This window comes from Suncus etruscus, chromosome 1 (assembly GCF_024139225.1).
Source record: "Suncus etruscus isolate mSunEtr1 chromosome 1, mSunEtr1.pri.cur, whole genome shotgun sequence".
NCBI lineage: Eukaryota > Metazoa > Chordata > Mammalia > Eulipotyphla > Soricidae > Suncus > Suncus etruscus.
In genome coordinates, this window is record NC_064848.1 from 129,744,117 (window position 1) to 129,761,426 (window position 17,310).

General features: G+C 33.6%; 1 protein-coding gene across 1 annotated transcript in view; it reads left to right on the forward strand.

Moving 5' to 3' along the window:
• The window catches only part of CPED1 (cadherin like and PC-esterase domain containing 1), a 366,758-nt gene that overhangs the window by 141,933 nt on the left and 207,515 nt on the right, over window positions 1-17,310 (forward strand). The window contains exons 7-11 of the mRNA XM_049771138.1: window positions 9,368-9,510; window positions 11,745-11,817; window positions 13,550-13,717; window positions 14,995-15,099; window positions 16,995-17,164. Of these exons, the coding sequence (XP_049627095.1) occupies window positions 9,368-9,510; window positions 11,745-11,817; window positions 13,550-13,717; window positions 14,995-15,099; window positions 16,995-17,164 (659 nt within the window). The remainder of the gene's footprint in view (window positions 1-9,367; window positions 9,511-11,744; window positions 11,818-13,549; window positions 13,718-14,994; window positions 15,100-16,994; window positions 17,165-17,310) is intronic.

A 17,310-nucleotide genomic window follows, 5' to 3' on the forward strand; every position in this document is an offset into this window, starting at 1 on the left:
ACTCTATTTTCATACCGGACACTAAATATGGTTGCCCAAGCATCTCTAGGAGTGATCTTTGAGTACAGAGCTGGGAGTGAACTCTGAGCACAACTGGGTGTGGCCCAAAGCCTTCTCTCCCCCAAAGTTAGTGATTATTAGTAAACACAATATAGAATTATATCCAAATATCACATACGTACTGCTAGAAAAATTATTTCAATACTTGTGTTTTTACCTTCATCATTTTTTCTATTTTTCTAAAATACTGTTGCCCCTTTTCCTTATAATTTTAGAAATTTATTCTATTTTTAAATGCTTTTATCTCTGAAACATTCCTATTAAGACATATAAAAGACTTCTTCTAGGGAATCAGATTGTTCCCTAGCTATTTCACCCAACAGAGTCTGTTGATATATGGCTAATGTGATCCGCTGCCAGGAAAAATTCAGATCTGTTATCCTCAACTGATTCTTGAAAATTGTTCAGGGCTTCATGGAAACAAAAATAATTTCAAGAGTATCTGTGCCCCAAATTTAATTTTTTATTTGCATACATTTCTAAAGCTTGATATCACATAGAAAACCCCTCTGAAATCATTTTTCTTCTCCATTGTTCTCATAGGCTCTTTTAAGCTCTACCAAAAAAAATGCTTTAGATTATGTTTCTAGCCCTAATATTAAGGTCATATCTCCAGGGTAAAAACTTTTACAAAATAAAACCTAAACCCCAATAATTTAATTATAGTGTTGCTTAGAGAAAATGAAGGATATTAGTCACTATGTAATACATTCTTCACTAGATTGTTTTCAGTTTTTCACACAAATATTTTATGATAGGTTACTAGTTAGTTACTTCCATATACTTGAAGAGGTTCAAGTAATTATTGCTATAATTTGACTCTTCCATCTACAAATCCTCTCTATTTGTGTCAACAATTTTATGCTTACACTAAAAATAATATTAATTCTGATTCTGAATCCCTTTTATTCTAGCAATAAATAATAATCTCCCATGGGATATATCAACTAATTCTATAAAAAGAAATCACATTTAAAATGTTCATTCTCAACACATTTTTGCTTTTGTATTTTAGAAATTATTTAGCCAATGAATATAATTATAACTCTTTAAAGTAAATATTTTAAGATTAACACTATTAGAAACTGAAACAAATAAATTAACATATTTCATATTGAAAATTACAAGATATAAACATACTCCCATATATTGCATTGAAATAAAATTTTGAGGTATTCAGATTTCTTAAGATAAATTTTTAGAGTTCTGCAAGAACCTAGGAGAGATATTAGTTATGTCAGAGTCATATATGTTGGGTCTTCCTGTAAAAGGCAGAGTAATAGTATAAATCGTGAACAATATGTTTAAATTTTTATTTAAAGATATTTTAAAAATTATATTTTAGAGGCAAGTGAGATAGCACAGTAAGTAGAGTATTTGCCTTTTACTAAGCCAACCCATGTTCAAACCCCTGAATCCCATATGGTCCCCTGAGCCTTCCAGGAGTGACTTTTGAGTAACCATAAGAAGCCATAAGTAACCCCTGAATGCCGCCAGGTATGGCGCCCCAAACCAAAAAAATATTAACATCCTTATTTCTTCTTTAATTTTCACAAGGAACATAGCAACTGGATTTCATGTAATTAATTGAGTTCTACCCATGGATAAAATTGAATGGGCTTTTTTATTGGATACTTCCTTTAAAGTGTTTACTCAAAACTCATCACCTCTTCTTTATGTTTTATTATTTATTTGTTTGTTTGTTTTCTGAATCATCCTCAGCAAGTTAAAAAGAATAGATCAAAAATAAAGAACTGTTCACAGATAAAATTAACTAAGATAAAATGATATAAAGAAAGAACATTTTCACTGATTGCCAAAGCTGAGAAATCAAACAGAGAGCTATTTTTATCATTTTGCTTGTAAAACTCCTAATATTAAAAATAAAGTGCTATGTTGGGCTTAATTGATAATAGAAATGATCCAGAAGAGAGCATAATAATAAAGCACAAAGCAGAGGGGATGATAATTATGGGTTATAGTAAATGCTCAAAAAGAATATCACATAAACTCAGACTTAATTTTATCCATGCCTAGACCTCAGAGCACTCAAATATATAAAATTCAAGATTCTATTTGCTGATACAAAACTATCAAATATTTAAACACAGTTTCTTGATAAGCCTATGAAATAGCAAAATTACTACTTTAAAAATGCTCAAATATATACACCACTTAAAACTTTTCACCTTAGCCATTATTAAATACACAGTAGATTAAATGTATTTACACTGTTAGCCAGAACTTTTAGTAAAATGAAAACTGCATGTCAATTAAACAGCTTTAGATTCTCCCCTTCTCTCATTCACTGACTACCATGGTTCTATTTTGATTGCATGAATTTGAATAGTCTAGGTATATCATATAGCTTTAACTATATAGTGTCTTCAGTGACTAACTTAGTTCCCTTAGCATAATGTTCTCTAGGTTCATCTGCATTGTAATTTATATCAGGACATCCTTCCTTTTTTGTTGTTGTTGTTTTTTGGGCCACACCCTGTGACACTCAGGGGTTACTCCTGGCTATGCGCTCAGAAGTTGCTCCTGGCTTCTTGGGGGACCATATGGGACGCCGGGGGATCGAACCGTGGTCCGTCCTAGGCTAGCGCAGGCAAGGCAGGCACCTTACCTCCAGCGCCACCACCCGGTCCCGACATCCTTCCTTTTAAAGGTTAAATACTAATTTGGTCCAATGGTGGGATATAATATCTCATTGTAATTTTGATTTGAATTCCTATAATGATTAGTGATTTTTGGTGGGGTTGTGGGTTGGGGCACACCCTGGTATTGCTCAGGGCTTACTTCTATTTCTGCATTCAGGGGTCACTCCTGGCAGGCTAAGGGGGCCATATGGAGTGCCAGGGATTGAACCCAGGTCTGTCTGGGTCTGTCAAATAGAAGGATAACTCCCTACTGACTGTAATATTGCTTCACCCTGATTTGAGCCTTTTAATATTCTTACTGGTGCACAACAATTTTAAGAACCTATATCATTTTTCAGTTTAAGAACATAAAAAATATTCTATCTGGAATATTAGAAACATTGAGAGAAATTCTAGTTCACTCTACTAAGCTCAATGCTATTACACAAAGTTCAAAATATAGTATCAATATATGCTGTCTTCTTCCAGGCAGTTACAAACATAACTTAAAAACTCAACTATAAATTCGGTTAATCCATCATCCTTTGTATTTTACTCTGAGATTGAATTTTCTTATCTCTCTCTAAAATCCTTGGATTGCTTCGAGCTTTTATTTTTCAAAGGTTTTATTACTAGTCACTGAAAAAATGTGTCTCCTCCCTTTTTCTTGAATGGAAAATGTGAGATAAACACGTTATCCTAAGGGGAAGAATTATGTTACCCAGAAGTTCCTGTAAATCATTTCTCTTATCAAAAATTCTGTTGTTTCTGTAATGTTATACTTAACTTTATTTAGTAAACTGTATTTACTGGACATTTATTGTGTGTTAGGCACTGGCTATAAAGAGGTAAATGGTACTGTTTCTGTCATAAAAGTTATCACTGTTTAGTAGTATTAGCAGGCATGAAAATAAGCAAGTTTAAAGGAAAACTAACAGTTACCACAATTTTCTGAGGGGATTAATCATCATATGCTCAAATTTAAGAAGAGAGGGATTATGATGTGTAACTTGGGGGAATAAGGCATATATAAAGATGAGTCAGAAGTATTTTTAAATTTTGAAGTATTTAATTGCAGTTTTCATACATTTTTTTCTAGTAAATCCCATTTCTTTTTATCTTTCCATCTTTAATTGATCATTTTAATTCATCGATGTATATTGCAAAGGTTATTTGAACAGATACATGTTATATAAGTTACTAATAGCTTACTGGTTTATTGCCTGAATTTTATACAAATACAATAAGTGGTGATGTTTTGGCTGTCTAGTTTTACAATCACAATCTTATAAGATTATTTTCTATAAAATTTATTTTGCCCTAAATTTGTACTTCATTTTTATACTTCAGAAGGAAAATTTATATATCATAAAAATTTTATGTCATATTTAAAATTTAAGATGTTCTTTTATTTGTCTTACTTCACTACCAAGATATAAATTTCCTTTGGAGCTTATATTCTAATATTTACATGATTCAAGAATTCTCTTAGATATTTCAGTTTGTGACTTGATTATTTTATACTACCAATGCAGTTGAAGAGTCTCCTTCAGTTATTTATAATCAAATTAAAAAGCTCCTGAGTAAAATGCATTTTTCAGGGGCAGGAGCGATAATAGCGCAGTGGTAGGGCATTTGCCTTTTGTGCAGCTGATCCAGGTAGGCCCTCAGTTCGATCTCCGGGGTCCTCCAAGCCAGTAGCTATTTCTGAGTGCATAGCCAAGAGTAACCCCTGAGCATCACCAGGTGTAGCCCCAAAACATCAAAAAATATATATTTTTCAGGTTCTAATGATTTTGAACGCAGTTATTACTAAATCATCTCAAATTAGACATTGTCCACTAAGATCATCAAGTACAATTTCCTATTGCTTAGCATGTTTAAGTGCACTATTCAGGTAATATAATCAAATATAACATTATTGTACCATCTTACAGTAAGGCCAGTTACTCAAAGAAGTCTAAGGCCAGTTAACTCAAAGAAGTCTTCCACTTACCCTAAGTAAATTATATAAAAAATTGATAGAATGACTCATGCTCTGTCTGAATGACTTAATGAAACTGGGTAGTTTTTAGAAATATCTCCAAAGTGCATATGATTCTAGTATTATTTCTGCTATGTGTAGTCTACTTGCTACCACACTAATTACTCAATTAGTATTTTCTTTGAATTGAAGGGATTAACTAAATCTGAATCTATGCAATGAGAGAAGGAAATGCACAAAGAGACAAAAATTGGGGCCTGCATTGATTTAAAAATAAACAGATATTGCTTGTTTTCTTTAAATAGAACTCTGTCATTTTTCTCTCTACACTTCTGAAACTATATTTTTATTCCTGTGCTTTCATGAGTTACTTTTTTGTTGTTGTTTTGAGGTCACACCAGCAGTGCTCAGGGACTGCTATATGCAGAGGGTCACTTACCAGCAAAGGTTTGAGAGACCATGTAGTGCTGGGGTGGGAGAGGAGGGATGTGTGGGTCAAACCTGCTTGCAAAGCAGGTACTCAGTCCTTTGAGCTATCTTTGTCCAGGCTTTCATTATTGCTGGTTGTCTTTTTCTTTGCAAACTGACATCATAGGAAAAGGGAAGAGTCAGATATTTAGGTCCTATAATTCTGCTCTTTTCCTCCATTAAGAGCAGGGGTGGTGGGCACATCAACTAAGAAGGGATTTATTCAAATACCATGCCTCTTCTCTTTTTAAAAACATTGATTTTGAAAGGTGTATTGTTTATTTTTAAATAAACAATTTGGTTTATTTTGGTTCATGCCACAAATGTTCAATTCCCAGAAGTTTTTTTAAAAAATATTTAATCAAATCCATTTTGATTTACAAAGTCCTCATAGTTGGGTTTCAGACATACAATGTTTTAGGGACAATTCCACCACCAGTGCCAACCTCCCTCCACCAATGTTCTCAGAGTGCATCCATACCATTAACCTCTTGCCCCCAGCCTACCAGCATAGCAGGCTCATTTTAAGTTTTGGTAGTTAATGTTTGGATCTTATGATTTTATTGTTGTTGACTTTGGCTTGAGTATTTAGTTCTGTCTTCTTTTTAACACCACCAATGCAGTTGAGACCCCTTGTCCCCTGTCCCCCATTCTTCTTTTTGTGTTTCTCCTCCTCCACTCAATTTCTTTCCTTCTCACTATACTCTTAGCCCTTGTATCTTATCCTTTCATATTTGTGTTTCTCCTCCTCCACACAATTTCTTTCCTTCTCCTCACTGAATACACTCTGGGGCCAAGAGCATTTAAGAAAACTCCCATTTAAACAATTGTGTGTATTCATGCATGTATTCTAAATAATGCATTAAAGTGATATAATTTTGTATTTATCTTTCTTCTCTGGATTACTTCATTTAACATTATATCTTCCAGTTCCATCTATTTTGTGGCAAATTTCATGATTACATTATTCCTTACTACTATGTAGTATTCCATTGTATATATGTACCAAATCTTCATGATCCATTTGTTTCTTGAATGACATTTTTGTTGATTCCAAGTCTTGGCTATTTACTGAATGCTGCAATAAATAGCAGTGTATATACATCTTTTTGGATCATTATTAATGTTCTGGGGCTGGATGCCCCAAGAGGGGATTGCTGGGTCATATAGCTGATGAAATTTTAGTTTATTGAGAATCCTTTATACTGTTTTCCATAGGTATTGGACCAGACAGCTTTCTTACCAGCAGTAAATGAAAGTTCCTTTCTCACCACATCCCCACCAATATAAATTGTTCCCAATATTTTTGATATGTGCCATCCTCACTGGTGTAAGATGATATCTCATTGCTGTCTTGATTTGGGTTTCCTTAATCATAAGTGATGATGAGTATTTTTATACTCATTTTATACCTGCTTGCCATCTGCTGGTCTTCCAAAGAAGTGTCTGTTCATTTCCTCTTGCCATTTTTGATAGGGTATTTAGTTTTTCTGAAGTTAACCCTTGTGAGTACTTTGTATAGCCTAGATGTCAACCCTTTATCTGATGTGTTGAGTGCAAATATTTTCTTCAACTAAACTGTCTTTTAATTTTAGCCCATGGTTCTTTTGCCATACAGAAACATTTTATTTTAATATAGTTCCACTTATTCAGATTTTATTCTATAGTCCTTGTTATTGACATCCTACCATTGAAGACTTCTTTGAGATCTAAGTCTTAGAATGTTCTGCCTATGTTTTCCTCAATGAACTTTATGGACTTTGGTCTAATCTCAAGGTCTTTGATCCACTTTGAATTGACTTTTGTATAAGATTTGAGATATGGATTGATCTTTAATTTTTTTACATGTAGTTATCCAATTGTTCCACACCATTTGTTGAAGAGACTGTCTTTATTCTATTTCAGGTTCTTGGCTTTATTGTAAAAGATTATTTGACCATATACTTGGGAGTTTGTCACTAGATATTCTTTTTTTTTCTTTTTGGTGAGACCTATGTTAGTGAACACGGGATTCTTTATTTTATTTTTATATTTTATTTAAACACCTTGATTACATACATGATTGTGTTTGGGTTTTAGTCATGTAAAGAACACCACCCATCACCAGTGCAACATTCCCATCACCAATGTCCCAAATCTCCCTCCTTCCCACCCGACCCCCGCCTGTACTCTAAACAGGCTTTCCATTTCCCTCATACATTCATCACTAGATATTCTATTCTGACCCATTGGTCTGAAAGTCTGTCTTTGGTCCAATGCCATGCTGTTTTGAGCACTATTGCCTTGTAGTTGAGCTTCAAGTTAGGTAATGAGATGCTTCCCTGCTTCTTGTTTTTCAGTATAGGTTTGGCTATATTTGGTCTTTTATATTAGGTCTTTATAATTGTTTGTTCTACATCCTCAAAGTATGATGTTTGAATTTGGATAGAAATGTCATTGAATCTGTAAAGTAGGTTAGTAAGATATTTATTTTTATTAATATCTTTATTTTAACACCTTGATTACATATATGATTGTAGTTGGGTTTCAGTCATGTAAAGAACACCCCCCCCTTCACCAGTGCAACATTCCCATTACCAATGTCCCAAATCTTCCTCCTCCCCACCCCACTCCCGACTATACTCAAAACAGGCTTTCTACTTCCCTCATTCACTGAAATTGTTATGATAGTTATCAATGTAGTTATTTCTTTAAATGTACTCATCACTCTTTATGGTGAGCTTCATGTCATGAGCTGGACCTTCCAACTCTCCTCTCTAAGAATTATAGTAAAAACGTCTTTTATTTTTCTTAAAACCCATAGTTGAGTGAGACTATTCTGTGTCTATATCTTTCCCTTTGACTTATTTCACTCAGCATAATAGATTCCATGTTCATCCATGTATAGGAAATTTTTATGACTTCATCTCTCCTGATGGCTGCATAATATTCCATTGTGTAAATGTACTACCATGGATGTGTCTTGAAGTGCTATCCTTCGGGTCTCTTTTAGCTGGATGTACTACATCCATGGTGGTACATATACATGTGCTTGCAGTCTTTAGCTCTGGGAGTTTCTCTGTGATGATGTCTTTGACTGTTGTTTCTTCCTGGGGATCTCCTTCCTGAGCCTCTGGAACTCCAATGATTCTTATGTTGTTTCTGTTGAGTTTATGAAAGATTTCTATTTTCATCTTTTCACATTCTTTGAATACTTTTTCCATTGTCTGATTGTTTGCCTTAAGGTTCTTTTCCAATCTCTTATGCTGTGTGGAGTTTTTCTGCATTTCATCTTCCAGTTCGCTGATTCTGTCCTCAGCTGCTGTTACCCTGTTAGAGAGGCTTTCCATTGAGGTTTTTAGTTCAGATATCATGTTTTTCAGATCTGTTATTTCAGTTTGGAGTTTTCTGATTTCTATATTTGTGTTCTGTTCAGCTAGAGCTATGTTTTCTTTGATTTCCATGAGGATCCTCCATATTTCTATTCTAGACTCTTTATCTAAGAAATTAATCAGATGGTTGGAATTTTTCGGGTCATAAGAACTATTGTCTTCATTCTCTGTGCAGGTGTTTGTCTATGAGGTTTCCCCATTGTCATGTTTGTATTGTGGGTTTTTCTATGTGTTATGGTTATTCTATGTGTTATGTGTTATTCATTGGCACAGTGGTCCTCAAACTATGGCCCGCGGGCCACATATTGTATTTGTATCTGTTTTGTTTCTTCATTGCAAAATAACATATACGCAGTGTGCATAAGAATTCATTCATAAGTTTTGTTTTTACTATAGTCAGACCATCCAATGGTCTGAGGGACAGTGAACTGGCCCCCTGTTTAAAAAGTTTGAGGAAGATCCCTGGCCACGAAGCAAGCAAAGAGGTCATGCTCCTGCCACCCAGCAGAAGTCAGCTATGTTCAAAATCTGTGGGCAGTGCAACTCACCTCTGGAGAAGGCAGACCCTCAGGAAGAATGCTGAAGAGATCAAATTCTCAGGCGTGGGAAAGCCAGGGGTTCAAACCGTGGTCAGTCCTATGTCAGCCACATGTAAGGGAAAGGCCCTATCACTGTGCCACCCCCAGGCCCCAATAACTTTACATTTTTAAGGATTTTTTTGAATGACATGGAAAGGGAACCTATAGGAATCTTTTAAATTGGTCACTACAGAAAAAAATATTGAGATAATTGAGATAGCAAGACAGGTTGTTTCAATTTATGAATCCTTATTTTTTTCACAGCTGCAAACATTTTTTGAGACATTCCTGAGAGCCAGTTCTCCTCTTCAAGCTTTTGAAAATATGAAAGAAGCAATTAGCAAACTCTTGTTAGCTGCTGAAGTACTCAGTGAATCTACTACTCTGGGACCAAAGACCTTAAAGAGGTGAAAACAGTTTCTTAAAAATGGGATAAAAACTACTTTCTAAAAACGGTTATATAACAAGTGTCTTAATTATCAGAAGTAGGTGTTAGGTACAAAAGTTGATTCCACTGTGATGAACATAGAAGTGCAGAGGACATTTTTGTATTTCTAAGAGTGGTATTGCCGGTTCATTGCAACACTGTTTACAATAGCCAGAATCTGGAAGCAACCTTGGTGCCTGACAATAGATAAATAGCTAAAGAAACTGTGATATATCTACACAAAGAATACTATGCAGCTATTAGAAAAAGTGAAATGAAATTTGCTTATACATGGATGGATATGAAGATTATTATACTGATTAAAATGAGTAAGCGGGAGAGGAATAGACATAGAATAATCTCATTCATTTGTGTGATAAAAGTAAATAAAAGATTGTATGATGCTAATACCCAGAGACAATAGAGATGAGTGTCAAGAGGACAGTCCATGGTAGTAAGCTTGCTGCAAAGAGTGGTGAATGCAGTTAGGGTAGTGAATGGTCAGTCCACAGTGTTAATGATATTTGGAACTGATCACTCTGGACAAGAACTAGATGCTGAAAGGGAATAAAATGATGTGCATATAGAATCCTCCATTATTAATAGTGAAAACTACCATCAAAAAAGAAGAGAGAAAGAGAAAAAAGTAAAATGACTGCACCAGAGGCAGCATTGGGGGGATGGTGGAGAGTGGGCAGGAAATTGGGATCATCGGAGAAATTGGGGAAATGTGCATTGGTGAAGGGTGGTTTACATGTAAGACTGAAACTTAACCATAAACAATTTTGTTACTACAGTGTTTAAATTAAGTAATTATATATATGAGAACAACTTAACACCTACAGTTCTAGATCAGTTTTGAGATATTTGATTTTGGCATCATAAAAATAAGAGCAGTTTAACATATTTACCTAAATATGTCTTTATAAGAAAAAATGATGAGTTATTCTATATATCTAAAACTGGATTTGGGTTTTTTCAGATGTTGAAATTATAAATAAATTCTTGATAGTCTAACAAAAAATTTATGCCACTATTAATATGAACTTCCAAATACATTTTCTAATTTACAGATCTTAAAAATGTAAATGTTGTTACAAACTTGCTAATATCTAAATAGTGATGACAAGATATAAAGCAAAATTGTCCAACAGTTTTTATTACAGACCCATGGAAACTAAATACCTATACTTTTCATTCACTGGTCAAAGTTTTACTTATAGGTTTTATTAACAAAATTCAAACAGACCTTTTTTGTTTGTTAACTTCCTTGACTTCAGGGAGATGTTAAATCAAGCATGAAAGAAGGCCAATGAAGTGCCTTCGTTTAAGTCTTTTTTTTTGGGGGGGGGAGGGCACACCTGGTGACTCTCAGGGGTTACTCCTGGCTATGTCCTCATAAATCACTCCTGGCTTGGGAGACCGTCTGGGACACCAGCAGATTGAACCGCGGTCTGTCGTAGGTCAGCCACATGCAAGGCAAGCTGCACCATCACTCTGGCCCCAACCTCTGTTTAAGTCTTATAATAATTTCTATGTAAATAAGAATTCTTTTTTTTGTTTGTTTATTTGTTTTTGTATTTTGGGCCACACCCGGTGACACTCAGGGGTTACTCTTGGCTATGCGCTCAGAAGTCGCTCCTGGCTTGGGGGACCATATGGACACCGGGGTATCGAACTGCGGTCCGTCCTAGGCTAGTGCTGGCAAGGCAGACACCTTACCTCTTGCGCCACCACGCTGGCCCCGTAAATAAGAATTCTAAGCATGTAGGTTTAAAAGAATTTCATCTCCATATTTAGGTTTTCAAGAAGTAATTTAATTGTTTTATGAAAACATAATAATGAATGGTTAAAAAGTAAAAAAATTATATGCAATTATGAATTTCCTTATTTTAAATATTAGTATAGACCTTAACACTTGTTTCTTTTTTGATGAGGGGCACACTCAGCATACTTAAGGGTTGGTTATTCCTGGCTCTGTGCTCAAGAATCACTCCTAATGGTTCTCAGGGGACCATATGGGATTTTAGGGTTTAAACTTGGGTTGGTATCATACAAGGCAATTACTCTACCTACTCTGCTATCTTTGTGGCCCCAACCTTGTCAATTGTCTATGGTAGCTGTTAAAAAATAGTACCAAATACTAAAATTAATATAGCAAAAACAATTTCTTTGTCTCCTCTACTTGTGTGTGTGTGTTTTTTTTTTCTTCAGATGCAGGTCATGTTTTCAACTTTTAACTTTTGATATTGGTTACAACAGTCTCAAGTACCAGGTGATACTCCAGGTGAGTCTGTAAAAGCTCATGGGAGTTTCTATCCTTTGAAGAATGTGTTACTGTGAGTGTGTGTGTATGCAACATTTGGTGTTGTTTTCATTCACAGTAATCACCCAATAAATAGAAACTTTGCATCAAAGTTACTATTGATTTTAATTTGTGTGAATAAGATTATGAACTAATCTGTAGTGTCTTCTAATATTTAAATTCTAGTTCCCACTATACACTTTTATAAATAAGTCATCATTTTTGTGGCATTGGGCCACACCTAATGATGCTCAGGGATTTTTCCTGGCTCTGAACTCTGCCTGGCTGTGCTTGGGGAACCCCAGGGGATACTGGAGATTGAATCTGGATCTGCCACTTGCAAGGCAAACACTCTAGCCTGAAATCAAGCATAATTTTTGTGGTTCAACTAACACTTGTAAAATAAATGTTAAAGTTCATTTGTTTAATGAAGAGAAGCATACGATAAAATGATAGAAAAATGCCAGTTGATATTCTGACCCATCAGTTTATCAGGAAATGCTTTCATTCTGGACCTGTAAATATCTAATTTAAAACTGCACTGTACTTTTTATTGTTAATTGTTTATCTATTTTTATTTTCTTAATTTTCTGGTGATTAAAATAAGGGCCTCTCATACAGGATATGTGACTACCACTAAACCATAAAACTGACTTGTATTTTGATTTTAAATGCTATATAAATTTCTTAAAAGTTTTCCTAGTATAAATAACAATACTTTGAATAGCATTTTCCTTTATTGATTATTTTACTCTTTCTGTAGTCAGATAAACTTATTTGAACCACATGCATTTTTTTTTAAATTAAAAATGCCCTTAGTGGGGGTCGGAGTAATGGCGCTGCGGTAGGGTGTTTGCCTTGCACACGCTGACCTAGGACATACAGTGGTTCGATCCCCCGGTCCCATATAGTTCCTCAAGCCAGGAACGATTTCTGAGTGCATACCCAAGAGTATCCCCTGAGTATCGCTGGTGTTGCCCAAAAAACAAAAACAAAAGCCCTTAGTGATGCTGGAGATAGTATAGGGTTAAGGTGCATGCTTTGCATGCAGTCAATCTCAACCTGCCACAGCTATGGTTTCCTATCAGGAGTGATCCATGAGCAGAGTGCCTGATTCTGCACAGATGCGCATGGCCCTTCACCACAAATATTGATCCTCAGTGGCAAAAAAGATTTTAAAACCAATAACTAATCCAGAGAACAATGTCTTGCTATAAGGTCATTGAAAATCATTAAATAAATTTACAGCAGAGTTCAACTTCATGTTTCATTGACTAGTTTTCAAACCATTATATTAGAAAAATAGTTATTTTATATATACATTTGCTGGAATATCTCACAGATTTATCCACTAAAAATTGAAACAATGAATCTACATCAGAGTATATAATGCCACTTCATTTCATTATATTTACTATTTTATACACTTTAAGTTTTATTATTCATTTCTAATTTATTCATAAGAAATATTGTCTCCCATGAACAGTCTTTAATAATTATTTCAAGATAAATTAGCTTAATAATATCTTAATGTACTTACGTAGAGTATATCTTCCAAAGAACATCTCTTTAAGTTTATAAAACTGTTGACCTCCAAAAAGACCACTAGATGTCAGTTCTGATCTACAACAGGAAATGAATCATGCTTGCGGAGTCTACTGTTAAGGAAAGTAAGTCAGTGAAAACTATTTGATGTGATTTTGCTCCCACACAGGTGCATGAACATTTAAATGTTCAACATGATGATAATATGTATTTTGAGGACCAAAGTACAGAAGAATTCCTGTTAAAAGATACATACAACTTTTTCTTTTCTAACAAATCTTCACTATCTATGCTTTCTGAGATATTTCAGAGACTATATAGATCAAGTATATTTAAGGTAAGTACATATTTTTGAAGTGAAAATACTGTGTAAGATTTTTACAAAGTGCTATTTATTATTCAATTAAGTAACTTTAAAATATTTTGGGGGGATGATTTAACTTAATTTTATTTTTTAAACATTTTTATTGAGGATATTGTGAATTACAAGTCTTTCACAGTTGTATTTCAGGTGTTTAGTGACAGTGAATTAGGGCTATTCCCACCACCTGTGTTGAACTCCTTCCACCAAAGTTCCCCGAATGTATCCCAAACAACGACCCCTAGCTCCCTGGACTACCAGTGTAACAGACCCATTTTGTGTTTAGCGTGTTATAGTTTGTATCTCTTGATTCTGTTGTCGTTGACTTTGGCTTGGGTATCTAGATATGACCTCTTTTTTTTCCCCCACTCAATGTTCCTGAGACTACTTGGCCCTAGGGCCCCATCCATGTTTTTTTCTTTTTTTTTTTTTTCCTTTTCTCAATTCGTAAAGACAGAAAAATAAGACAGAACAAAGTGATTCAAGTTTTATGGTTCTATGGAAAAGCAGGAGCCCCTGTCTAGAATATAAGTAAAATTAAAAGAAGAAAGAAAAAAAGGGGGAGCGAAGGGGCAGGCTTTTGTTTTCTTGAACATCAGAAAATATGTATGATGACTATACCACACTATACTATATTGTTTTCTATTTGAACACCCATATTTAGAAAATTTGGAAAGTAAAATTTGTAGCAGTTCTCTAAAGATAGGTTTGTGAGTGGTGTAACATTGCCTTCCAGATTATTATTTTTTCTTTGATTTGTTCCTTTCACTTCTTGTTTTCATTTTACTGTGAATGAGTGGTTGATAATAAAACTATTATCAGACCAGAAAGAATATTAATCATGTATACTTGTGCTAAAGTGGCAGACATTTAAATAAGTGAATGTGGAAGAATATGTAGCAATGTCTCATGGATGAAGGTCATGTGTGAATTTGCTGTTCTGAAGTTACCTTGAATATTATAGATGACTCTCATTGTAGGTCCACCTCATCATACAATCTCTGTCCTTCAGGTCTCACATCCCCCCATTTCTGACCAAGGCATTATTAAACTAACGCTTTCTAGCCTTCTTTGCCTACTTCGAGGTTCTTTTGGATCCAAAACATTTTTGTGACAAGCTAAATTTACTACACTTTAATTTTCTTAGCTGATTGTTTAATATAGAGTTCATGATTTGGTTGGTTATGAGAGTAAGGCTAAAGAAAGTTTGACTTTATAACGATTCCTTAAAATAGTTTCTTCTCCTATTAAAGGGTGAAAATTATCACAAGAAACTAAATCAATGCCTGTCTTTAGTGGAGATAAACTCAATTATGACTTTCATAAAGGAACTTGGGAGTCTGGGACAATTCCAACCGGTAAGACAAAAGTAAATTTTTGTGTTATTTGGATTTCTGATAAAAGATCAACTATAAACTACTTAGATTTAACTCTAAATTAGATGAAGATATTTCTTTAAGCAAGAAAAATCTTGCAAACTTCTTTTTAGAGATTTAAATATTGAGAAGAGCAAGAACATACTTATTTTAAATATTTGAAAATACATAGCATATTAAAATGAAGAAAAATGGTACTAGCTACTTGGCAGGATTATGAAAGTGTAAAGGGAGAAATGTTAGCACTTTTTTTTTAAAAGTAGTTTTGTTTTTAGCTTTGAAACACTCAAAAATAACCATTATTTCTTTCTTATATTTATGCAATTTTTGTTGAAAATAAAATATTGTAAAATATAATACATCATAAAACAACCTAAATATTAATTTGTTTTAGCTCTATAGTAAACTTCAAAGAAATAAAATGCAAACAACTATAATGGCTTCTACTAGTTTTATTCTAAAAATGACATTACCCTTTTGGGGAGACTGGGTCATACCTAGAAATATCCAGGCTTATTCCTGGCCTTATACTCAGGAATCATTAATGGTGTTGCTATAATTTATGTACAAATATATGTGTGTGTACATGGTCAGTACTTTGTCTTAAATTCTGCCTCTTATATAAATAAGACTATGATGGATTTTTATTTTCAATTTAGGACTCATTTATACAAAACATCTCAAAAATATAGAAGACAAAGCTTAAGCGTACAATCTTAGAGCTCTCTATCACAATAAGATTGTATAAAATGGAGCACAAGAGATATAATAAAAATTTATTAGTAGATAAATGAATAGATTAAATATTAGTAAGAATTTATTAAGGAATTCATGATCATATTTAAATTAAACTATCTACTTGTATTGTCATAATCAATCTCAGAGTCAATTGGGCTTGAGGAGCTAAATAATTTTCTAATAATTCAGTAATCATAAGTGCTCAGATCCTAAAACACTTTATTTACCAGCAGAACTGTGTGAAATCCCTTAAAGATCAATGGATCTGGGAAAAATTGGACTAAAGGGTCAAGTTTTCTTTAGAGTGTGATGAATATGTTTAATCCTTGATAGTAACCTAATTAGAATGCCCTAAAATTACTCAAATTATGCTTAAGTAGGTGAATGGTATGGTCTATATTACAATTCTAAAATATAACATTTTATGAATCCAAAAATAATTCTAATAACTTATTCAAATTTTTGCTTAATAAAAATCTGTGTCTTTACAAATCATTTGTCTTACTTAGTAACAACTTACTAATGAATAAATATTTGACTTTTGTTTTTATTATTTTGCTTAAATTTAGAAGGATCAAAGCAATCTTTTTGCAACAAACATAATTTAATTGATGGATTGTTTTAACTGCTATATTTATGATATCTTGGTTCCAAATGCTATAAAAATAATCAAAAAAGACCTAGTCTCATCCTTCAGAAATTTATAATTTAAGATATTTAAAATGTCAAATTCCAAATTCTCTCAGAGCAGAAAGATTTGCTTGGGTAGGATTAATATCTCTTACATGACATAATTCATTTACAACCAACAGGATTTCTACTCATCCATCCTGCTTCCTGAGTCATCAAATATTCAACAGTTTTCAGTACCTGATGAAAGAAAGCTCCAGTCCACTGATGAAAAAGAAATTGAATCTATTTGAAAATACAATTTTTATTTATAAATAAATAACAAAATTAGTTATTTACAAAAATTGCTACTTACTCTAACAACTGTACAATTTTAATTACAATCCTGATAATAAATTTTAATAGACAGATTTTTTTAAAATATCTTAATAAAGTCTTTCCTAGTAATACTATATTTTGTTTATTTTCCACAATTGAATCTGATATTTTATTTTAATCACCTACCTCAGCTCTTCCCATCTACTACCCCTGGGATGCAAACTTTGATACATGAATTCTATGGTCTGGAAAATCACATGGAAAAATCTGCTTCAGTCCTCACCCAATACTGGTTTCTTTTCAATGTAATTGAAGAATTTCAGCTCCTGCATAAAATAGCACAGCTATATCCAAAGGAATGGTAAGAACAGCCATTCAAACAGATTTTGAGTGGTGCAATCCAAAAGTTCTCTAAGCTAAAAATTGATTTCAAAAAGTAATAAAAATAATATTTTCAAAAAAATTTGCTCTGGAAAATAAGATTCTTTGAAGATAGATTCTAGTGAA